Here is a 25,481-nt window from a genome sequence, read left to right as displayed (position 1 = left end):
AAAAAGCCTAAAAGTATAGAACATTGGGGGGAATTGTGCTGTGGATTTGCTGATGGGCGAGACCTCATCATCATCTGTAGAAAGGGAAACTTTAAAAATCACTTTCATCTACTTCTGTAGCATTCTGCTTTTGGTTTGCCGAAAAGAGCTTGGGTTGGTTTTTTTTTTTTTTTTTTTTTTCTGCGAGGGAATTTGTTCAAAACCTTGGGTTTTTGCTTCTGCATTAAATTTTGTTTTGTTTTGATTCCATCAGAGGCTTGCAAACAATGGTTGAGTTTGAAACGAAGAGGGGTTTTGTCTTGTTTGTTAACAATGGGGGCCATCTGAAACGAAGAGGGGTTTTGTTTGTTTGTTAACAATGAGGGGTTTCCAATTTTTGGTTTTATTCTGAGTCTGCGTTTAATTTTTGGTTAAACTTTTTCTGGGTTTGTTAATTAGTTCATTCCTCTTACCTTTACTCTGTTTGGTTGGTAAGAAATCCGAGAGGCCAAAATTGGAAAATTCAGGCTTACTATTTGCTGCTATGAGGAATTCATTGAAAGAAGAGCCCCTATGGTCCGGATAAGGAGAAAAAGACCCATTCTGCAGCACCCAATATATTTTTGGCACTTAAGCTAAGCTTATTTTATAGAATAGGATTGAAAACACAAAGATTATTTTCGGTCCCTTTCTTCTTCATCGCCGCCGAAACTCCATAGCCACGCTGAACCCATCTTCTTTTTTCAGTTTCTTCTCTGAACCCATCTTCTTTCTTCCATCCAGTTTCTCTCTTTCTCTTAATCTTTCTCTTTCTATCTTTCTTCCATCCGGCTTTACAACATAGTTTACTCAAAAATCAACCCTCCCAAAGAACCCAAATCGCAATACCCAGAGAAAATCTCAACAATCAACCCATTAAAATTCATCCCAAACCCATTCTGCCAAACCATCCCCAAAAGCACTACAAACCAAACTCACATACACACACAGCTGAACCGACATCAACACCAAATTCACAAAGAACATAGCACTACCCACTCGATTAAGAACACCCAAAATCAAATACCCAACTTAATTCAAGAATCAACTGCAAAGGGGGTGAATTTTACCTTTGAAGAACCTAATCATTTCATCCGGCCGAACCCACTGATTCCTCTGGATCTCACTCAGTTCGTCTCAATCTCTCTCTCATTCATTGAAGAAGAGAAAGGGAAGGGTACGAAATGGGGAAAAACAGAGGAGGAAGAGAATGGGTTTTTCTCTCACAAGTTCTGTGTCTCATCTCTCACTGTGTGCCTCAAACCCAATTTCTCTCACTCAGTCACCGTCCTCCTCTCTCTCACAGTTTCCTCTTTCTCAGTCTCACCGCTTCTGTCTCTCGCGGGCCACCCCAAGGCCAGACCCACGCGGGTCGTCGCCCTCCGCTTCCTCGCCGGACAGACCCACATGGGTTTTGAAGCCAAGCCTCCTTCTTTGGTCTACAGAGAGACCTGCAGTCAACCTACTGCAGCAAGAAATGGCCTTGATCCTTAAAAAAAAAAAAAAAAAAAATGGCCTTGAGAAGAAAGTCTTGGTCTTTGATCTAGTGTATTTAGGGGTGTCAAAAATTACCGGAAACCGGGGTCTTAGTTCCGGTTCTGGTTTGAAAAATCCAAAAATTGAATACCCCGGTTCCGGTATCCGGTTTTTATCGGGAATACCGGAACCAGGTTTCCATTTTATATATATATATATATATATATATATATATATTACACTTAGGTTTAGGTTTAGGGTATTTTAAAAAATTAAAATTTTATTTCTAAGGCTCAAATAGGCAAAAACATTGATTTTTTAAGATTTTTGGACTTTTCTAGGTTTATTTTTAATTATTTGGAACAATCATAGCAAAACCCCTTTAATTTAGACAAAGAGACTAATAAATTTTTTTTAAAATGTGCCAACTTATGAAAAAAAAAAAAAAAAAAAAAAAAGGGCTTATTTTAGGCCCAATACCTAAAATAAGCCCAAAAACCAATTTTTTTTAAAAAACCGGTTACCGGACCGGGTAAAACCGGAACCGGCCGGTAATCGGGACCCTTAACCGGGGTCCTGGTTCCGGTTCCGGTTTCTCAAAACCGAGAACCAGGGTACTCCGGTTCTAGTTCTAGTTTTGGCCAAAAACCGAGAAACCGGATCGGATTGACACCCCTAGGTGTATTTGTTGTATGGTATGTTTGTGCAATTTTTTTGCTTTATCTGAGGTGTTAGTATATTATTGGATGCGGTAAAACACCACTTTTATGCCAGGTCCAGACCAAAGTTAAACTCATTGAAACAGCCTGATTATATTTTGTAAAATAATTGTTACACATTTTCTCAATTGTTACACTGGAGCTGCACAAGAGTGGATGGTATTATTATTTTTGATACTTTCTTGGGTGTGTTTTCCAGGTTGAAGTAGGATCAAAGGTAGAGCTCATGAATCATAATTGAGACAAGCAGGACGAGTGATATTATTGAACAGAGTTGGTTGGAAGAGTGACAAAAGCGAACTTTGCTTGATGGATCTTACTTTTGAATGGAATGCATGTTTCTTGAAATTGTTCAATGTAGACCAATTTATGTGTGATAATGTTGTCTAATTTACAAGTATTATGGTGGACAAATGTGGATCTTCCATAGTGAAAATTGTTCAATTCATCCCAAATCTTTCAAGGCTGATTTAATTTGGAAGTGATTTGATCCTGTTGTTGCAAATGAAAATGCAAAATTATAGGAAATTGCAAATGACAATGCCACAAGAAAAGGAGATGAAATTAAAACAACATTATCAGCATTAACTAAACTTTGAAGCAAATGAACAACCAATAAAAGAATGCAAGAAACCAAGAATCCAATACCTGCCATCGAACATGCGGCAGTGAAGAAAAATGCAAGAAACCAAGAATCCAAGAACACATCAAATTTCCATTTGGCAGTGAAGAAACCAAGAATCCAAAAACACAAGAATTCAATATCCACTCTAAGATCAATGATAAAGAATGTGAACAAGTGTTCATCAAAGCCATCCAAAATCCTACTACATAAAAGCAAAATGCAAGAAATCGACTATTACATGAAAAGGCTCAATTCTTAACATCATTTTATTAACACAAATCGATTATTACATGAAAGGGCCGCTACAAATCGATTTGTTTGATGATCAACATCCTCTCCTTATATAGCTAAAGCCAAGGTTTCAAAGATATATAGACATTTCCAAAACCTCAATTATTAGCATATTACATGATCTTGGAACAAATTACAAATTACAAATTACAAATTACATGATCCTTAATTACACAAGTTGAAGCCTCTGCCATAATGGTGGAAACTATATCCAGCATCTGCAACGCCAAAGATACCAAAGTGGATTTATTGGGCCATTTGTTCTGCCAAACCAGAAGAAATTACGATACCATATGATTCTGTGGAAATGAAACATAGCCAGAAAGAAAAAACAATCAAAATCCAATAAAGCAAAAAAACTTTCTTACTCATGAGATCTGTGTCTCTCTCAAGGACAAAAATATCAAATTAACATGATAAGAAAGAGGAGGTTATGGATATAGCCGGCTGGCAAAATGCTTAAGATATGGCAGTCAAATTATTCCAACTTAATCAAACATATTAAGAACAAAAAAACCCATTTCTGCAGGAAATAGACCCATTTGTCAGAGAAAATAATTGAACCCATTTATGCAGGAAGAGCGGCAGTGAGAGAGAACGAAAAAAACCTGTGCTTATGGTTGGCTCGGCGTCACTGAAATTTAGGGATTCTGAAATTTGGGGATTTTGACCGATGTAGCTCGTCGCCGGAGATGTGGGTGGCTCGCCGTAAGCGGTGCTCGGCCTTCGTGGTCTCCGGTGGCCGGCCGTCGGTGAGGGGAGAGGGAAGAGGAAAGAGGAGAAGGAGAGAGGGGGAGAGATTTGTGTGAGTAAAATGGGAAAAGAGAGAAAACAGAGATAAAGGGGGGAGGCGGCGACGAAATGGGGAAGAGAGTTTTTTCACCTAAATCAATGTTGTACAATTTTTTTTTTTTTTTTTAATTTTTTTTTTAAAAAGAAAAAAATTCTGACAAGCCCTTTGCCACGTCAGAAGTTAGTGGAATCCGGACTGAATGTTGGGCTCCTCCTCCATAAATCCGGTATTCATTGCCGACGAAGAACCACTCTGATTTGTCCCCACTTGTATCCATTATACGCTCATCAACTAGTAGATGAATTCCACACTTTTTCACTTCTATTTCTTCATTTTTGAAGTCGACGAACACCTCTATTTCGTCTCCACTTTTCATATAACCTTGCATTGGATGAACGCCTCCCATCGTCTGTACAAATATTTGATCTTCACAGCTACCAAAAAAGCGATCAGCTGTGGGCACTATGTTGAAGTCCCCTTGGTGAGTTCTAGTTTTATTACGTAATTTCCAGTTGAAGTTGCTCACTCGAGATAGGCCTCTGGGTGCTTCCTTTTTTGCTGCAAAAACAATGCAAAGAAGCATCCTGCTGAATTTACCACCCCAAAAGGAAGGTACACGAAGGGATATTGAAGAACCCATTGTCTGATGGCTAAACCAACTTGGAATCTCACTTCCGGGGAGGCAAAGGGTAAAACAACCGTCATTTGCCTTGTAGATCATCTATTTCAAAAAAGAGTTTACGTCATAATTAAACGAGAGAGAGAGAGAGAGAAAGAGAGAGAGAGAGAGAGAGAGAGAGAACCTGAAGAACACTCTCCTTAAAAACCGGTGATAGATTGTTACACCATCCCATGTGAAGACTTGCTCCAGATTGCAAACTCTTCGAACTTTGAATTTCAACCAGTTTGTGGCAATTATTAAGGGACAAAGATCCTAAACTCTGGTTCGTCCAAGTTAAGATTCTTTCTAATGATGTGCATTCATTTGCTCTCAAAATTCCAACAGCTTGTACAATTAAGGGGACTGAGATTGATTGAAGAGTATTACACTCATACAAATCCAATTCCAATAATTTAGGAAGGTAGTTGATGCAATTAGGTAAGTTACGGAAATTGTTTCTCGATAAATCCAATATTTCGAGTGAAGATAAAAGTCCAAATTCAACAGGAAACTCATCTTCAGACAAATTACGCCCACTGAGATCTAACAGTGTAAGGTTTGTCAAAGAACATATTTCAGATATGAAAGGTAACAAACTTATGTGCTTGGAGCTTTTGGGTGATATCCTTGATGATGATGGTAGTCTACACCCATGTAACATCATAATTGGAGGATTCCTCATAAGACCCAAGGAGGATGGTCGTTGCTCAATAGCAGTTCTACCTGTCAGAAATGTTTTTAAAGCCTTCATATTTCCCAATTGCTCTGGTAATTTGTGAAGTTCTAAGCAATCAGACAACACAAAAGATTCAAGAAGCTCTAAGTTAGAAATGCTACTTGGAAGATTCCTAAGCTTCTTGCATCTGCCTAAATTTAGGTAAATCAATCTTTTTAGAAGTCCAATAGACTTGTGAACCTCAACCAAACTTGTACATCCTTCAAGTATCAGTGTCTTTAGGCGAGAGGTTTCTAAGAACTTTGGTGATTCTATGAGGCATTCACTTCCACGTAATGATAAAGTTTCAAGATTCTCCAGAAGGCTAAAGGAAGATGGTAGTTGCTTAATAGCAGTGTTCTCCACATGCAGCACTGTTAAAGCCATCATATTCCCCAAGGAATTTGGTAACTTTTTAAGATTAAAGCACTCAGACAAGACAAGAGTTTTAAGAGATTCTAAGTTATAAATGTTACTTGGAAGATTCCTAAGGTTCTCGCATCTTCGTAAATTCAGCAAAACAAGTTTTTTGAGATATCCAATAGACTCATGAACCTGAACCAAGCTTGTGCAACCCTCAAGTATTAGTATCTCCAGTTGTGGGACTAGTGAGAAGTCTGGTGATTTGGTGAGATATTTGGAATTGCTGAGATTAAGGACCTTCAACTTGTTGAATATCTATGAAAAAGATAAAGAAAAAATAATTTCTTGTTAGTTAAATATTTAACATTAATAGAGGAAAAAAAAAAAAAAAAAAAGCATTGCAAAATTTATTATACTTTCTTCTTCTTCCAAACTTGTTTGACATTGCTGTGCTGCATGTCAAGAATAACAAGGTTCTCCAAATGAAAATTCTGTGGTAGAAATTCCAGAGGGCACTTATACCAACAAAGCCATTTTAGCTCTTTAGAGAGATGTTCATATGATCCTGTGAGATGTACATAATTGATTTTGAGCAATCTCAAATTCTTCATATTTCTAAATGCTTCAGTATTCAAATGTACATCTTCAAGTACAAGGAGATTTAAAATGAGACCCTCAACTATTTCTGATCCCTGACAAAATAGATGGTTGGATTAGCAATGCACATCCTCATCTTATGTAAAGCTAGAATAACTTTGAACTAGAGTATATATTCTCACCATAATTTAAAGAGAATACTATAGTGATTTGAACATGATTAGAAAAGGTTAAAACGTGATTGCATACCATTTTAATGTTGTAAATTGCATAGTGGAAAAAAAAGCACTATAAGATATATATATATATATATATATATATATATATATATACACAACTTACCGTATGGTTTTGCATTACATTCAAGACATCCTCATGTAACCACAATCTGCTGCGCTTTTTTGGATGTTTTGGAGATTCTTTACGAACAATTTCTCTTCCCATATCTCGAATTAGATTATGCATCATCAACTTATTTTGGGAATCAATAGTAACAAGTGACATCTGAATGAGAATAGGGATACCAATCCCTGGAAAGAAATTACAACCCTCAAATATTTTGAAAGCATATTCTTGGTCCATACCGACAAAGAAACATGCAATATCAAGGAATATGTCATTTGTAGGACTCTTCAATGAATCAAAACTTATTCTAAGTATTTTTTGAATCTTGTCATCAGGAGTTACTCGTAGTCTTTCCAATTCACTTTTCCATTCAGCAACACTTCTATCTTTAAGAAAAGAACCCCAAACCACAAGAGCTAATGGAATACCTCCCGCATGAGTCACTGCTTCCTTCGAAAGCTCTAAGTATTCTTCTTTAGGATTAGTCATTTTGAAGGCATGCCAACTGAACAGTCGAAGAGACTCCCAACGATTCAATTCTCTGACCTTATATTTTTTATCTAGTCTCGTTGGACTTAACACATGTTCATCTCTAGTGGTTACAATAATTCTACTTCCCGGACCAAGCCATTCCTTTTCGACTAACCAATGTAGTTTTTCAAAGTCATCCACGTCATCAACAATAAGAAGAACTTTTTTTCCACAAATTCTTTCCTCAATTATACTAATTCCTCTATCAAGATTATCGATCTTCAAATTTGTTTTCAAGATATCATTAAGAAGTTGCTCTTGTAAATGAAGTAAGCCATCAGACTTTTCTGAGCTTTCCTTAAAGTTTGAAAGAAAACTACTTCCTTCAAATGCAACATATATTTCATTATAAACAGCTTTTGCTAGGGTAGTTTTACCGATACCACCCATTCCGTAAATGCCCACAATGCAAACATCACTTGTTCCAAGATTTAATAAATCTTTTATATCCTGAACACGAGACTCCATCCCTATTGGGTATTTGGCAACATTCAAGTGACTGGGGTTTACTTTGTACAAAATTTCTTCAATAATATGCTCCTTGATGAATCTTGATTCATACCTGAGAACAATAAAATAAGCACAAGGATAAATTAAATAAAATTGTGACTCATCAACACCATAAAGATGTTATCATCTCAATCATTTAAGATATAATACGTCATGACAAACAATTCCGTTTTATAAAATTTAGTGATAATTATCATTTAAATCTATTTCTATGTAATTTCTTCTCCTGATGACATGCCATGAAACATTTTTTTTTATTTTTTTTTATTTTTTTTTATTTTATAGCAGAAAAAGCCATTAACTGTTTCTCGCAAAGAAAGGTTACAATATCATTCCTCTCAAGTGCACCATATTTTATCTTAAAAGCAATCCTAGACTTAATTATTATACCAATAAAGTTTGTCTCTAGATAGCATGATCTTGATATCAAATAGAGTCGGCACGGAATATAAAATCATAAACCTTTTCAAGTCGAACACTAATTTTCTTCTATCCATTTAGCTTAATGTTACCTTTTTTTTTAAATCAATTTTTGTCTAAAATTTACAAGAGAATAAAAGGACCAAGAAAAAAAAAATGTATGAAAAAGTACAAGAGTCCATAGCATAATACCCATTTGCAATGCATTTGAGATCCCAGCCAGAACAATTTGCAGCATCAGTAAGAGCTTCCTTCCACCTCTGCACCCTCTCCATATCAGTTTGAAACCGCTCTTCTTGTCTAGCAAAGGCTTCCGCAAAAGTTCCAGTCTGGTTTCGAACATCTGAAGGGTCCACGTGATAAAATATGGGAAAAAGAGTGTGGTCTTTGGTATTCTTACAGTGCACTATCTCCACAAGCTCATCGAGGCACCACCTAGAGGAAGCATAACCTTTGGAGAAAATCACAATAGAAATTTTTGATCCATGAATTGCACTAAGTAGTTCCGTAGAAATGGTCTTTCCTCTTGGAAGCTCCTCATCATCTCGAAAGGTGTGAATTCCGAGTTGCACTAAAGCGGAATAGAGGTGATCGGTGAAATTCTTGCGGGTGTCGTCACCTCTAAAACTCAAAAAAACATCATAATTGCAACGAGGTCCGGAAAAGGAGGTACTTGTTGTGGTTGAGTTTGATTGGACTGCAAAAGGAGACAAATCAGGTGAGAAACAGGAGGGGTAGAACCTTTATAATTTGTGCAATCAATATTTTTGTTCTTTCTAAATTTAAAAATGAGAAAGATTATCTAAACCTAATTCAAAATGCAAATTCTTTTTATGGATGATTCACTCTGTTTCTTTTTCAACTTAGATTTTTTTTTTTTTCAAATAGCTTTCACTTCCACTGTGGCGGAAATGAAAGATTTCCATCAGTCTCTCAAATGGGTCTCTCTGTTTTTTCTCTCTCCTTGAGAATTTGAGGATGAAGAAGACTCCTGTACATATTTGGCTTTCAGTAGAGTTCTCTGCTAAATTTTGTGGAGCAATCCAAATCACACCAGTATGCCAAATAAATTACTCAAATCAAATGGCAACACGTGCTAATCCAGCTAGCCATAACACACAAATACATAAGCATATCTATTTGATGTGTACGTGAGTGCGGCGAATACAGTACCGTCTTTCTTTGAGTCTTCGCCGACAAGAATCATGGGAGGCTGGTTTGGGTCTTGGTCTCGCACTGGTGATTTGGGCATTGGGAATTGAGGGGGATCGTAAGAGGCCGTGGAAACCATGGCAGTAATTGAACCGACAGGAAGTGGATGGTTATGTGTGCCGTAATAGGTTGTTATGAGTATAGACATGTCCTCTGAGCATCTCCACACCTAATTGCAAAAGAATAAAGAAAATTTAATACAAGGAATGAATGAATGAAAACCTCGTATAAAAATATTCAAATTCAGTTTTGGCAGATTTTTGTACCAGTTTCCAAACTGGGCAATCTGGATCCACTGTGCAACCATAGATGTGTAGTGGAAAAGGATATTCTTTAGTGGGAGATGTCACCCCATATATTCCCCATTGGCATCCATCATTCATCTATAGCAGAACTTTTGATAATATTAGAATCATGTGATTGTTTGATCTCATAAGACAAGTTTATATATGAGAATTAAACTCACAGAGGCTACTTCACATTTGGCTATAACCGTAACCCTTGCTTCCCTATTGGCTTGGGAGGCAACATCGTCATCGTCTTTTTCTCCTGCTGTGGGCTCAGTTTCTTCTTCTGTATCATGCACATGTATTACTCTTCGACTAGTCTTTTTCAACATATATATATATATATATATATATATATATATAAATGGCTTTAACTTCCACTATTTATAGCCGAAAACCAAGCCATAGTGGAAATGGAAGCGGAAATGAAAGTTTTCTATCAGTCGCTCAAATGGGTCTCTCTGTTTCTCCCTCTCTGTCCCTGAGAGTGAGAATTTGGGGATGAAGAAGACTCCAATATATGATATATATCACTGGAGTTGTCTCCTAAATTTTGTGGGAGCATCTACATCTTTCACTGGAAAAGTCAACAGCTGCTAACTTAGGATGATGAGTAATTGCGCAATCACACCAATATGCCATATAAATTACTCAATCAAATTGCCATTATACACGCTCACATAATTTTTTTTTAGAAAAAAATTAAACGCAAGAGAAAATATTTGAGCACCGAGTCTTATGGAGCACAAGTCAATTTAATTCTAAAAGTTACCTTTCCCGGGCTAATGGAGCCATCACACACAAATAAATACAAATGCATACACCTAACCGTTTCTATTTGATCTGTGAGTTACCGTCTTCGTTTTGGTGTTGGACGCCGACAACCTGGGAGGCCACGATTTGGACTTCGATGCCGACAACCTGGGAGGCCTCGTTTTGGTGTTCGGATTCTGGCAGTGGAAAGCACAAAGGCAAGCATTGTCGTATCACACTGACGATTTGGCCCATGGGTGGTAGAGTGGTAGATAGAGAGAGAAAGGATGGCGGGGTAGTTTGCTGAAGAAATCGTGGTCTGGAATTGGTGGGTAATATTAAGGGAGAAGTGAGAAATGTGAGAATTTTGGGTTGAAAGAGAGAGAGAAAAGATCAGCTGAATGAAGATGAACAAGAAGAAAACTCCATCATTCTTTTTGACCAAACGTTGTCCTCACAATTTCTCGGAGCTTTCTCTTTTGTTTTGCCTTTTTCTTTTTTCTTTTTTACCTTTTTACTTTGTTACTTTTCTTTTAGATAAATCAAAAGATGTTCTAGATCTTTGTTGACTGGGTGAGTCACAGCTGGGCTGGTGGTGATGTTTGATTGCGTGGAAGCTGCTTTTCCATTACATAATGCGTTTTGTTTATATGAGAAAAAGAGAGAATTTTGGTTGAGAAGGGAATGGGAAGGCTCTCTTGAGTGGGGTCTCCCGTAGTCTAAAGCCAGAAAGAAAGCAGAGTCAAAATTCCTTGTCTTGGGAAAACATGTTGGAAGTTGTAACTGTGAAGAAATGGACAACTCTAAAGTAGTGCTGCTACACACAAATTTTGGTTGCAGGTTTTTCTCAAATGGACAATCAAATTACTAAAGCTGTTTAGATTTAAGGGCCAAGAAAAAAATTTGCCATACCATTTGGATAAGGTGACACATTGAAAGAAAACATAGTCATGGGTTTCAATAATAGTCACATCACATAAATGCCTAGAAAAAAAAAAAGAGTGTCACATAAATATAGAAAAATTTGTTGTCATTTGTATCCATCTGAAGGTGCCATCAATTTGGATGTAATTGGAAGAATACGCCAAATGATTTCATAAATGAATAATATTTTGATTCTCTTAATAAAAAGGCAACAAGAACATTGTTATCATAATGATGCAAGTCCCTTAATTGTGTTATAATTTGATTCAATTAGAATCAAATTTTTTGAGAATGATAAATCTGTGATTCTAATTGTAGGCAAAATAGGAATGAGAACTAGCGACTTTCCTCTCCTATAGTATTTATTTTTTATGGGATTAATGCAAGGCTTTTGTAGTATTTATTTTTTATTTTGGTGACTTTCCTTCATGGGATAATGCAAGGCTTTTGTAGTATTAGGAATTCTCGAATGCATTTATTTTCTCGTGTTCATTGACTGGTTGCAGGTTTCTCATCACACCAGCTCTGTTTTAGATCTTACAACAGTGGGTTTTTGCTGTCTGCTGTCGGCCTCTTTCTCCCTCTTTTCGACTAAAGCCTCCTCTGCGAAATTTCTCCGAGTTTTCTCCGTGACTGGGTGTGGGTGAGTCAACAGCTGGGTCAGCGGTGATCGAACTGGTGATGAGTGATTTGTAATGCATTTTTTTAATATAAGAAAATACATATATCCTCTTAGAATTTACATTTATTTGCATTTATTTGAAATTTATCAATTTTTCATTCGAGTTTCTAAGCTGAAGTATTACGTCCATTTTCTTGAAGATTTTCCCCTCATTTGAATCATAGCTCTAGCCTCTATGCTTTTGTAGGGAAACATCTGAAATTTCATAAAATTATAAAGCCTAATGTTATTTAACGCAGTGTTGTATGTGCACGCCACGTCTAGTAGCAAATCATCTTAAATTTACCATGCTCAAAAAAATTTAATTGTCTAATTCGAGCTTAAATTGAGCTGAGTTTGTTTTAGTACCCGATTTGACTTAAATGGCATTCTCAACAACCGTTTAAAGTATTTTAAGTGAGGTGTAACCACGACGTTTTACTCTGCTACTTGATAAGGTTGAAAGTTGAATTTTATGTTGATTAAAATTTATTCATTTGCTTTCTTCAATGTACTTCAAATATGATGTGCATATCTGAGGGATCACCGTAACAACAATACAGTGTGTCAATGATTTTGCAGCATTCACACATACATACTGCTCTGTTCACGTACAAGCCGGATTTAAAATGTCCAAAATCAATGTGATTGAAGGTGCAAAAATGTGTCCAGAGTGGGAGTCCGTTGGATTAGCCACTTGGATTGCTCTTGCTCAAATCTTGATAGAACATGTCATTGAATTATGTTTCCATCTATTAGTATTCTTGTTGACTAATCGGTTGATCAAAACTGACGTTCCAAAGCACCTAGACCCATCTACAAGATTGGCCGTCCGAACGCGGAAATCAGAGAGCAAAAATTCTTCCCCTACTCAAGGCCATCCGGACACTCTTTCCAGAGAGTTACGTACTATGTGATATCCCAAAATTTACCCTTTGATTAAAGGTGACTTTAATATAAGGATAATGAAGATTTTCAATTTTGTTAAGATTTATATGGAGTTGGGAAGATGGACTTAAATTGAAAAATGATGAGAATGACTAGTTAAAAATATAGTGAATCAAATGGAGAAAAGCCACACCGTTTTGGACGCCGATAATTCAATAGGTGACAATAAATGAAATTGTTTTAAGGTGTTACAAGATAAAAAGAAATAAATATTTTAAAATTAATTGGGTTCGTGATGTTTGGACGACACTTGTGGTGAGAGTTATGATTTTTAGAAGGCGCAAGTATCCAATCAAAATTTCAGTTTAACAAAACCATAGCAAATTTGGGGGCATTTTCAGGCATAAAAGTTTATTGGGTTGCTTTGATTTTTTAATATGTCATGAACCTTTAAATGAAAATAATTTCAAGATAAATTTCGTATCATTCAGAGTTAAATTGAAATAGTAATATTTTTTCCATCAAACAGTTAAATGACTAAAATTTATAAAATTATTTGGATAGATTAATAATCTCATTGGGTCATGATTTTTGAAGCCCAAAAGTTTAGATTCATCTAGGATTTTACCTTGAATTTTTATGGCCGCATTATAAGGTAAAATGTAACTCTTTTTTTTTTTTTTTTTCTTTCTAATTGAATAGGGAAAAAAAGGCGACAGGGACAAATGCAACTCATCTTATAACATGACAGCATTTGTCTTGTGCTGTCCAGCAACCCATTTACACTAGTCTTGATTGAGTTAAAGGCCACTTGGCTCATCCTGAGTAAGAAACGGAACATACTTGGGGACTATGTGGTTCATTGCTTGAGTATTTCGATTTGGTGTAAATGATGAGATCTTGTTGATTGTTCCTTGAGTTGGGTCATGTCTTCCACGATGTGAATAATGTTGATTATGGGTTGCATGTAAAAATATACATATATATGGATGATGCTAATTATTTGAGCTTTGACAGATTTAGTATGATTGAGTTAGTGCTTGAATATTGATTTTTGCAACTTCAATTGGTTACGCATGAAACCGATTCTGAGGATGGAATGAGATGGGTGTTGATTTTGTTGGGAATGCATAACTTTTGTAATTTTGATGATCGAAATGGATGGTGATTTCGGATTGGTTAATTTCTTAGATTTTTGTAACATGCAAAGAAAGTGTCATGAAGTGAACAATACATTAATTGATTGATTGAAGTATATGTTCGGTATGAGTTTACCAATCTTGATGATCCAGCTATGAAGGTGTTGATAGTTGTTTTCCTTGTTGGAATAGTTTTGAATTGATTTAAATAGTTGCATGTAAAGAAAAGAAATACTTTTTTTAAAAATAAAAAAAAAAATTCCAAAACAACTTTCCACACAACTCAGAGTTCCAGAATGAACAAGTTCATCATGTGTCCATCAATTGGATGATAGATTATCGTTCTCATAAGGTGACACACCGGAAGAAAAAGATAGTCATGCATTTCAATGACAATAATAGTCACATAAATGCCTAGAAAAAAAAGGTGTCACATAAATGGTAGAAAAATATAAAGAATATTTCCTTAAAATATTTTTTGCAAGTCCATAATGGTTTTTCATCCCAATAACAATCCTAAGAGTACGTTTGAGATTGCGATTTCATAAGAATAATCTGAGTTTTTAAAAAAGATACCGCAAAATGTAAGACGTTTGACATTGTGATTTAAAAAGCACTTAATTTAAAATAGAAAAAAAAAATTGCGATTTATATAAGCAGATTAGGGGGTGCTTATTTGAAAAAACACGAATTTAAACCAAAATTACGATTTCTCATAACAAATATTAAATAAATTATTTTTTACATGCTTTACCAAACGTTTTTGCGATATTAAAAAGTAGTGACTTCAAAAATGTAATTTTTAAAATCGCACTTATTGAAATCACAATTTCAAACGGACCCTAATAATGCAGGAGGGATCGTTGTGTGTAGCAACAAATCTAGGGAAGAAAATAACCTCAATATTCAAGCTTTCATAAATAAATAAATTTTAAAAAAATGGTTCGAGAAAATACAACATTTATTTGATTTTCTAAATATTCAAAATTTTGTAAATCAGTTATCCCACAATGCAAGCAAAAGAAGATAAGAGTTTGGTAGGCCATGCGAGTAACGTACGTGAACATTATTTATTAATAAGTACACCTTCGACTAGCTTAGAAAAAACAAACACTCCTTCAATTAAAATAAAAAATAAAAGAAAAAAAGCATAAAAAGATCTTCATTTGGGGGGAATTGTGCTGTCAATTTGCTGATGGATGAGACCCCGTCATCATCTGTAGCCACCAAGCATCAAATTCACTTTCATCTAAAATATTTTCCTGATCAAGAATTAATTCACCGAGTCCTGCGTGCATCGGGATACTGAAGGAGGAGGTCCCACAAATTATTTTGTCTCCACGTGTATCCCTTACACTTGGCTTCTTACCGAGTAGATGAATTCCACACTTCTTCACTTGTATTTCACCCTTAAGCTCTTTATACGGGACGTCGACGGACACCTCTATTTCGTCTCCAGTTTTCTTCCCCAATTCCATCACCTGTACAAATATTTGATCTTCACAGCTACCAAAACAGCGATCAGCTGTGGACCCCATGATGATGTCGATTTCGTGAGTTCTAGTTTTATTACGTACTTTCCAGTTGAAATTACTCACTCGAGACAGGTCCCTGCGTGCTTCCTTGTTTGCTGCAAAAACAACGCAAAGAAGCAACTTGCCGAGTTTACCACCCCAAGAGGAAGGTACATGAAAAGATATTGAAGAACCGGTTGTCTGATGGCTAAACCAATTTGGAATCTCACTTCCGGGGAGGCAAAGGGAACAACCGGAGTCTGCCTTGCAGATCATCTATTTCAAAAAAGTGTATGTCATAGAGAGAAAGTGAGAGAGAGAGAGAGATCATCTATTTCAAAAAAGTGTATGTCATAAAGAGAGGAAACAAACCTTGAGAACACTCTCCCTGAAAGCAGGTGAAAGATTGTTGCACCTTCCCATGTGAAGACATGCTCCAGATCGTAAACTCTTCGTACTTTGAATCTCAACCAGTTTGTGGCAATTATTAAGGGACAAAGATCCTAAACTCTTGTTTGTCCAAATTAAGATTCTTTCCAATGATCTGCAGTCATTTGCTCTCAAAATTCCGAAATCCTGTACAATTAAGGGGACTGAGATTGATTGAAGAGTACTACACTCATTCAAATTCAATTCCAATAATTCAGGAAGGTAGCTGATGCACTTAGGTAGGTTACGGAAATTGTTTCTAGATAAATCCAATGTATTGAGTGAAGATAAATGACCAAATTCAATAGGAAACTCATCTTCAGACAAGTTACGCCCACTGAGGTCTAGTCTTCTCAGGTTTGTCAAAGAACATAATTCAAGAATAAAAGAAAACGAACTTATGTGCTTGGAGCCTTTGGGTGATGTCCGTGATGAGGATGGTACTCCACATCCAAGTAACGACATAATTGCGGGATTCCTCACTAGACCCAAGGAAGATGGTTGTTGCTCAATAGCAGTTTTGTTTGCCAGCAAAATTTCTAAAGCCTTCATATTTCCCAATTGTTCCGGTAACCTGTCAAGTTCTAAGCAATCAGACAATACAAGAGTTTCAAGAAGTTCTAAGTTAGAAATGCTATTTGGAAGATTTCTAAGCTTCTTACATCCGCCTAAATTTAGGTAAATCAACCTTTTTAGAAGTCCAATAGACTCATGAACCTCAACCAAGCTTATACAACCTGCAAGTATCAGCTTCTTTAGATGTGAGGTTTGAAAGAACTTTGGTGATTCGATGAGGTATTCACTTCCACGTAATGATAAAGTTTCAAGATTCTTCAGAAGGCTAAAGGAAGATGGTAGTTGCTTAATAGCAGTGTTCTCCATATGCAGCTTCGTTAAAGCCATCATATTCCCCAAGTAATCCGGCAACTTTTTAAGATTAAAGCACTTGGACAATACAAGAGTTTTAAGAGATTCTAAGTTAGAAATGCTGCTTGGAAGATTCCTAAGGTTCTTGCATTTTCGTAAATTCAACAAAACAAGTCTTTTGAGATATCCAATGGACTCATGAACCTGAACCAAGCTTGTGCAACCCTCAAGTATTAGTGTCTCCAATTGTGGGACTTGTGAGAAGTCTGGTGATTTGGTTAGATATTTGGAATTCCTAAGATTAAGGACCTTCAACTTGTTGAATACCTGTGAAACAAAATAAAGAAGAAAAGACATTCTTGTTAGTTATATATTTAACATTAATAGTTAAAAAAAAAAAAAAAAATTACGAAAAAGCACTGTAAGATTTGTTATACTTTCTTCTTCTTCCAAACTTGTTTGACATTACTATTTTGCATGTCAAGAATAACAAGGTTCTCTAGATGAAAACTCTGTGGTAGAAGTTTCAATGGACACTCATGCCAACAAAGCCATTTTAGCTCTTTAGAAAGATGTTCATAAGATCCTTTGAGATGTACAGAATTGATTTTGAGCAATCTCAAATTCTTCATAGTTGTAAATACTTCAGTTCTCCAACGTACATCTCCAAGTACATGAAGATTTAAGACAAGACCCTCGATAGTTTCTGATCCCTGGCAAAATAAATGGTTGGATTAGCAACACACATTCTCATCTTGTGTAAAGCTAGAATAAATTTGAACTAGAGTAGGCCTATACATTCTCACCATAAATTAAAAAAGAATCTTAAAGTGATTTGAACATGATTAGAATTGCTTAAATCGTGATTGCATACCATTTTAATGTTGTAAACTACCAGACTTGATTTAGAGAAGTTTTGAATTTGAAGTCAATCACTTATGAGTTATGTTGATACATTATTGATTATTCAAACTATAAAGCAAGCTAGGCAAAAATGCAAATCTCTCAGGCATACCTACATAACACGTATATTAATGTATATGTGTGTACGTGTTTATATATGTAAATGCATATGACTCTTACCGTACGGTTGTCTAGTACATTTGTGACATCCTTATGAAACCACAACCTACTGCGTTTTCCTGGATATTTGGGTGACTCTTCACATACAATTTCTCTTCCCATATCTCGAATCAGATTATGCATCTTCAACTCATTTTGGTAATCAATTGTCACAAGTGACCTCTGAATGAGAATAGAAATACCAATCCCTGGAGAGAAATTACACCCGTCAAGTATTTTGATAGCATACTCTTTGTCCATACCAATAAAGAAACATGCAACATCAAGGAATATGTCCTTGGTAGAACTGTCCAGTGAATCAAAACTTATTCTAAGTGTTTTTTGAATCTTGTCATGAGGTGTTCTTTGTAGTTTTTCCAATTTACTTTTCCATTCATCAATGCTTCTTCCCTTAAGAAAAGAACCCAATACCACAAGAGCTAATGGAAGTCCTTCTGCATAGTTCACTGCATTAATCGAAAGTTCTTGGTAATCATTTATTGGGAGGGCCGTCCCAAAAGCATGAAAGAAGAATAGTCGAAGAGACTCCCAATAATTCAATTCTTCAACCTTATATTTTTTATGTACTTCAAGTTGAGTAAGCAAATGTTCATCTCTAGTTGTTATAATGATTCTACTTCCTGGATGAAACCATCGCTTTTTGACTAACATGTGCAAGTTTTCAAAGTCATCCACATCATCAAGAACAACAAGAACCTTTTTTCCATGAATTCTTTCCTCCATTATTCTGATTCCTCTATCAACATCACCAATTTTCAAATTTGTTTTCAAGATATCATTAAGAAGTTGTTCTTGTAAATGAACTAAGCCATTGGGCTTTTCTGAACTTTCTTTAAGGCTTGAAAGAAAACTACTTCCTTCAAATGCAATACATATTTCATTATAGACAGCTTTTGCTAGGGTTGTTTTACCAACTCCACCCATTCCGTAAATGCCCACAATGCGAACATCACTTGTTCCAAGATTTAATAAATCTTTAATATGATGAACACGAGACTCCATTCCTATTGGGTGTTTGGCAACATCCAAGTGAGCCGGGTTCACTTTACACAAAACTTCTTCAACAATCTCTTTGATGAATCTCGATTCATACCTGATTATTATGGTTCAAATGGAAAATAGAACAACAAAGTAAGCACAAGAAAAAAAAAAAAAAGTACAAAAAAGCACCAAATAAATGTTATCATCCTAGTCATTTGAGAATAATAGGTCATGAAAACAATTAGATTTTAACAAATTTATTGATAATTATTATTTAAATATATATCTAGGTAATTTCTTCTCCTATTGACATGCCATAATTTTTATTTTTATTTATTTATTTTTGTTTCTTCTCAAGTGTATGATATTTTATCTAAAAAGCAATCATAGACTTGATAGTTCTAGAAAAAAAGGTTCTCTCTCTAGATGGCATGATCTTGAGATACTGATAGAGTAGGCAAGGAACATAAAACCATCAACTGATTCAACTCAATCAATAATTTTCTTCAATCCATTTAGCTTAATGTTACTTTTTATCAATTTTTGTCTAAAATTTAAATATAAAGAAAATGACAAAAATAAAATAAAAATAAAAGAAATGCATGAAAAATTACAAGAGTCCATAGCATAATACCCATTTGCAACGCGTTCGAGATGCCAGCCGGAACAATTCCCAGCTTCAGTAAGAGCTTTCCTCCACCTCTGTATCCTCTCCATTTCAAACTTTTCATGCCTTGCAAAGGCTTCTGCAAAAGTTCCAGTTTGTTTTCGAACATTCGAGGGGTCCACCTGATAAAATATTGGAAGAAGAGTGTGGCCTATGGTATTCTTACAGTGCACGATCTCCACAAGTTCATCAAGGCACCAACTGGAAGAAGCATAGCCTTCGGAAAAAACCACAATGGAAATTCTCGATGCATGAATCGCATTGAGTAGTTCATTAGATATGGCCTTTCCTCTTTCAAGCTCTTCATTATCTCGAAAGGTACGAATTCCAACTCCCTCCAAGGCGGAGTAGAGGTGATCGGTGAAGTTTTTACGGGTGTCTTCACCTCTGAAACTCAAGAAGACATCGTAATTCCAATGAGGTTCGGAAAAGGAGGTACTTATTGTGGTTGAGCTTGATTCGACTGCAAAAGGAGGCAAATCCGGTGAGAAACAGGAGTGGTAAAGCCTGTAAAATTGGTGCAATCAATATTTGTTTTTATTTTCTTTCTATATTTAAAAATTAGAAAGATTCGTTAAACCTAATTCAAAATTAATGAAAATTCTTTTTATGGATCATTCACTCTGTTTCTTTTTCAACTTAGATTTTTATTTTTTATTTTTAAAATAGCTTTCACTTCCACTGTTGCGGAGAACCAAACCTTAGTGGAAATGAAAGAGAAATGAAAGATTTCTATTAGTCTCTCAAATGGGTATCTCTGTTTCTCTCTCTCCTTGAGAATTTGAGGACAAAGAAGACTCCAGTATATATTTGGCTTTCACTAGAGTTGTCTGCTAAATTTTGTGGAACATCTAAATTACTCAAATCAAATGGCAACACGTGCTAATCCAACCATAAACACACGTGCTAATCCAACCATAACACACAAATACATATGCATATATATATTTGATGTGTGAAGGCGGCGAATACAGTACCGTCTTTCTTTGAATCTTCGCCGACAAGAATAATGGGAGGCTGGTTTTGGTCTTGGTCTCGCACCGGTGATTTGGGCATTGGGAATTGAGGGGGATCGTAAGAGGCCGTGGAAGCCATGGCAGTGATTGAACCGAAAGGAAGTGGATGGTTATGTGTGCCGTAATAGGTTGTTATGAGTATAGACATGGCCTCTGAGCATCTCCACACCTAATTGCAAAAGAATAAAGAAAATTTAATTCAAGGAATGAATGAATGGAAACCTTGTATAACAATATTCAAATTCAGTTTTGGCATATTATTGTACCAGTTTCCAAACTGGGCAATCTGGATCCACTATGCAACCATAGATGTGAAGTGGAAAAGGATATTCTTTAGTAGGAGATGGCACCCCACATATTCCCCATTGGCATCCATCTTTCATCTATAGCAGAACTTTTGATTAAATTAGAATCATGTGATTGTTTGATCTCATAAAACAAGTTTATATATGAAAACTAAACTCACCGAGGCTTCTTCACATCTGGCTATGATCGTAAACCTTGCTTCCTTATTGGCGTGGGAGGCAACATCGTGATCGTCTTCTTCTCCTGCTGTGGCCTCAGCTGCTTCATCTGTATCATGCACATGTACTCCTCTTCAGTCAGTATTTTTCAACTTAACAAAATATATATATATTTAAAAAATAGCTTTAACTTCCACTATATATGGCCGAGAACCAAGAGGAAATGAAAGTTTTGGCCAATAACCGAGAATCAGGACCAGGTTTCACCCCTAATATTATCCACCACCCCCTAACAATTGATGCTGCAGGCTATAACACATCATAGTATGTTTAGATCTTGGAAGTTAAAGAAATTTTCTCCTTAATCATTTTTTAAAATCTTAAACTACGAACAAGAATTTGGGGATGAAGACTCCAGTATGTTTGGCTTTCACTAGAGTTTATCTGCTAAATTTTGTGGAGCATCTAAATCACATCAATTTGCCAAATAAATTACTCAAATCAAATGGCAACATGTGCTAATCAAGCTATAACACACAAATACATATGCATATCTATTAGATGTGTGAGTGCGGCGAATACAGTACCTTCTTTCTTTGAGCCTTCGCCGACAAGAATCTTGTGAGGCTGGTTTTGGTCTTGGTCTCGCACTGGTGAATTGGGCATTGGGAATTGACTTGTGAGGTCAACAACAATTCCTTCGGAAGGGTCGTTAGGGTCATTCATATCGTAAGGAAGGGATGCTTTGGTGAAACTGTAGGTTCCTTCTGAAAGGCGATTACTTGAATCCAATAACCTGAAGAAATCTGCTGAGGCTGCGGAAGCCATGGCAGTAATTGAACCGACAGGAAGTGGATGGTTATGTGTGCCGAAATAGACTGTTCCGAGTATAAACATATCCTCTGAGCATCTCCCAACCTACTTGCAAAAGAATAAAGAACACGTATGAAAATTTAATACAAGGAATGAAAGAAAAACCCAAGAGAAGCAAAGTGAAGTGAAATAAGGACTATAACATATTCATACATATTTACTAACTGGGCAATCTGGATCCACTATGCAGACATAGCTGTGTAGTGGAAAAGGATCTTCTTTAGTAGGTGGAAAAGGATCTTCTTTAGTAGGAGATGTGATGTAGATTGGAATTCAAGGCTTATCTTATCTTTTAGTCTTTTATTAGGTTTCTTTATTAGTCGTTTATTATATCTTATCTTTCAGTCTTTATTTGAATTAGGTTTCTTTGTTAGTCTTTTATTTGATTTAGTTGTCTTTCGTAGACTTCTTAATTAACTTTATTTCATTGTTATCTTAGGATTAGGAGTCTTGGGCTATAAATATATGATTATAGCCTTTAACAATTCAGTTTATGATTATTATTGAGTTTGTTTAATAAGAATTACTCAGAGTTGAGTTTCTTTATGTTTTTCCTTAAACCATAGATAGAATCTATAGTTTTTAAGAAGATTTCTTAGATTCTTGTGATAGTCTCACAATCTTAGAAATATTTACCCCTTCAACTTGCTGTTTTCTTGTTCACTACAATCCTACGCTGCATCAGTTGGTATCAGAGCTCAATTACTTTCTATGAATGGGGAGGAGCAACCGCTTTGTAAACATGAACGAGGTGCACGTGCGCACGGAGGCAGCACGTAAGGAGCAACCGGCAATTCGTTTGCGGCACATGGAGGAGAGGTTTGGTGGTCTAACCGTGCGGAAGGAGGGGCGTGCGCGCACCCAACACGGGGTCCCTACCGATCACTTGGCTGACATGGATGGTCCGAGCGTTCGTCGTCGTCAACCAAAACCGAGATACGCGGGGGTGGAAGACAAATTTATCGTCGAGGGTGAACTTGTCAATCCTTATACGGGGCGCGGAATGCAGAAGGAATTTCCAACGGCACAAGCCCATGCTATATCACAGGATGCAGGCATCAAGCTCGACACCCAAAAAGAAAAAATAGAAAATTCCTACAAAAAAAAGGTGTCTTGGGAGATGGCGAAGGCCAAGCATCAATCGGTGTCCCGATACATTCGAGATACGTACTGACAATTTCAGACTACATGCACCACGGGAGGCAAGGTGGCCAAGCTTGTCATCGATCCAAGGAGTGGTATGAATGTAGTCTCGGAGGAAGCGGTTCGGAAGCTAGGGCTTGAGACCAAGAGACATCCTACTCCCTATCAGTTGGAATGGCTCACGAAAGGAAACGAGGTAACGGTTTCTAAACGTTGTCTAGTGTCTTTTTCTATTGGAGCTAAATATGTGGATCATGTGTGGTGTGATGTGGTTGACATGGATACGTGCCACCTATTGTTGGGAAAGCCATGGAAATATGATAGAGCTGCTATCCATGATGAAACAAAGAACACGTACAACTTCATGTTTGGTAAAACCAAATTGAAGTTGCTACATAGCCCATGGGCGGAGCCAAAACCTTCACAAGGGGATGATCAATCCTTTGTAACCAAGCACGAGTTGACGGACAAGGAAAGCGGCATCAAGGGAGAGGTGCTGGGGCCGATAAAGAAGCTGTTGGGGAGATGTGTCGACATAGGCCGAGCAGAATTACCGAAAGTGATGCCATCATTGCGAGACATTCAACCTCAACTTGATTTGGTACTGGGAACTAATGTTACTAATCATCCGCACGGCATCAAGAGTCCTAAAAAGCTTGAAGAATTGGGAAAACAAGTGGAAAAGGTAAACCTTTCAGAGAGTATCGCAATTTTTCATGAAGAAGAGGAACCCTTGGAAGAGGTAAGTCTTTTGGAGAGTTTTGCAATTTTTCATGAAGAAGAGAAACCCTTGGAAGAGGTAAATCTTTCGGATAGTTTTGCACTTTTTGACAACAATTCCACATATCATGTGCCCGATAAGAGCCCCGAAGATAAAGTCTTCGATTTTAGTGTTGAGCCAATTGACTATGTTGATTTCATTGGGATAGATGTTATTTTATCCAATTATTCTAACAAAAATTGTGATGAGATCTATATGGTAGAAAAAGCTTTTCTGTCAAAGATTGAAAGGGTCTTTGTAAGTTATTTGAAGATTTTCATGGTATATGGGAAAGACAAGGCACGAGAAAAGCATGGCAAGTCTACACAGCAAGGGGAGGTGCGGGGCCTTCAACATCATCGTCGCAGTCTGCTGATGATTAGAGCCGTCACGTTTCTTATGGGGTGTGGCCTTGTTGTGATATTGAGGAACGGAGAATGGAACAAGTTAACAGGGAACCCGAAGGACCGTGGAAAAGACAATCCGAATTCGAGGGCGAATTCTCTCCAACCTCGGGAGGATGATGTAGATTGGAATTCAAGGCTTATCTTATCTTTTAGTCTTTTATTAGGTTTCTTTATTAGTCGTTTATTATATCTTATCTTTCAGTCTTTATTTGAATTAGGTTTCTTTGTTAGTCTTTTATTTGATTTAGTTGTCTTTCGTAGACTTCTTAATTAACTTTATTTCATTGTTATCTTAGGATTAGGAGTCTTGGGCTATAAATATATGATTATAGCCTTTAACAATTCAGTTTATGATTATTATTGAGTTTGTTTAATAAGAATTACTCAGAGTTGAGTTTCTTTATGTTTTTCCTTAAACCATAGATAGAATCTATAGTTTTTAAGAAGATTTCTTAGATTCTTGTGATAGTCTCACAATCTTAGAAATATTTACCCCTTCAACTTGCTGTTTTCTTGTTCACTACAATCCTACGCTGCATCAAGATGTCACCTCATATTTTTGCCATTGGCATCCATCGTTCATCTATAGCAAAACTTTTGATTAAACTAGAATCATGCGATTGTTTGAGCTCATAAAAAAAGTTTATATATGAGAATTAAACTCACAGAGTCCACTTCACATCTGGCTATGACCGTAACACTTGCATCCCTATTGGCTTGGAAGGCAACATCGTCATCGTCTTCTTCTCCTGCTGTGGCCTCAGCTGCTTCTTCTGCATCATGCACATGTAGTACTCCTCTTCAGTCTTTTTCAACTTAACAATATACATATTTTTTTAAAAAATGGCTTTAACTTCCACTATATGTGGCCGAGAACCAAGACATAGTGGAAATGGAAGCGGAAATGAAAGTTTTCTAGCAGTCACTCAAATGGGTCTCTGTTTCTCTCTCTCCCTGAGAGTGAGAATTTGGGGATGAAGAAGACTCCAATATATGATATATATCACTGGAGTTGTCTGCTAAATTTTGTGGGAGCATCTACATTTTTCAATGGAAAAGTCAACGGCTACTAGCTTAGGGTGATGGGTAATTGCGCAATCACACCAATATGCCATATAAATTACTCAATCAAATTGCCATTATACCCGCTCACATAATTTCTTTTAGAAACAAAATTAAACGCAAGAGAAAATATTTGAGCACCGAGTCTTATGGAGCACAAGTCAATTTAATTCTAAAAGTTACCTTACCCGGCCTAATGGAGCCATCACACACAAATAAATACAAATGCATACGCCTAACCGTTTCTATTTGATCTGTGAGTTACCGTCTTCGTTATTGTCTTGGAC

General features: G+C 36.5%; 2 protein-coding genes across 4 annotated transcripts; both read right to left on the bottom strand.

The window, feature by feature from the left end:
- Window positions 1–3,072: 3,072 nt before the first annotated feature.
- On the bottom strand, window positions 3,073–21,015 carry LOC132163141 (TMV resistance protein N-like). 3 transcript variants are annotated; one of them, XM_088518952.1, is made up of 10 exons: window positions 10,418–10,730; window positions 9,743–9,849; window positions 9,543–9,659; window positions 9,238–9,445; window positions 8,257–8,761; window positions 6,601–7,696; window positions 6,078–6,353; window positions 4,726–5,976; window positions 3,738–4,643; window positions 3,073–3,428 (listed from the first exon to the last, which is right to left on the bottom strand). In XM_088518952.1, exons 1-9 carry the CDS (start codon window positions 10,569–10,571, stop codon window positions 4,059–4,061), a joined length of 4,299 nt encoding a protein of 1,432 aa, XP_088375078.1. In that variant the 5' UTR covers window positions 10,572–10,730; the 3' UTR covers window positions 3,073–3,428; window positions 3,738–4,058. The 3 variants fall into 3 exon arrangements, with proteins under 3 accessions (XP_088375078.1, XP_088375079.1, XP_088375080.1); XM_088518953.1 differs by lacking the exons at window positions 9,543–9,659; window positions 9,743–9,849; window positions 10,418–10,730 and adding an exon at window positions 20,952–21,015; XM_088518954.1 differs by lacking the exons at window positions 6,078–6,353; window positions 9,543–9,659; window positions 9,743–9,849; window positions 10,418–10,730 and having other exon boundaries at window positions 9,238–9,414.
- Window positions 15,113–25,035, bottom strand: LOC148584280 (TMV resistance protein N-like). The gene is made up of 12 exons (XM_088518835.1): window positions 24,799–25,035; window positions 24,680–24,715; window positions 21,976–22,080; window positions 21,537–21,867; window positions 20,952–21,058; window positions 20,752–20,868; window positions 20,447–20,654; window positions 19,437–19,932; window positions 17,822–18,914; window positions 17,176–17,451; window positions 15,815–17,065; window positions 15,113–15,718 (listed from the first exon to the last, which is right to left on the bottom strand). The coding sequence occupies exons 2-12, from the start codon at window positions 24,713–24,715 to the stop codon at window positions 15,113–15,115; spliced, it is 4,626 nt and encodes a 1,541-aa protein (XP_088374961.1). The 5' UTR covers window positions 24,799–25,035.
- Between the last annotated feature and the right edge of the window lie 446 nt (window positions 25,036–25,481).

The sequence above is a fragment of the Corylus avellana genome, chromosome 8, assembly GCF_965113065.1.
Source record: "Corylus avellana chromosome 8, dhCorAvel1.hap1.2, whole genome shotgun sequence".
Lineage (NCBI taxonomy): Eukaryota > Viridiplantae > Streptophyta > Magnoliopsida > Fagales > Betulaceae > Corylus > Corylus avellana.
Note: the sequence above shows the minus strand (reverse complement) of the source record. Positions and strands in the feature narration are given on the sequence as shown.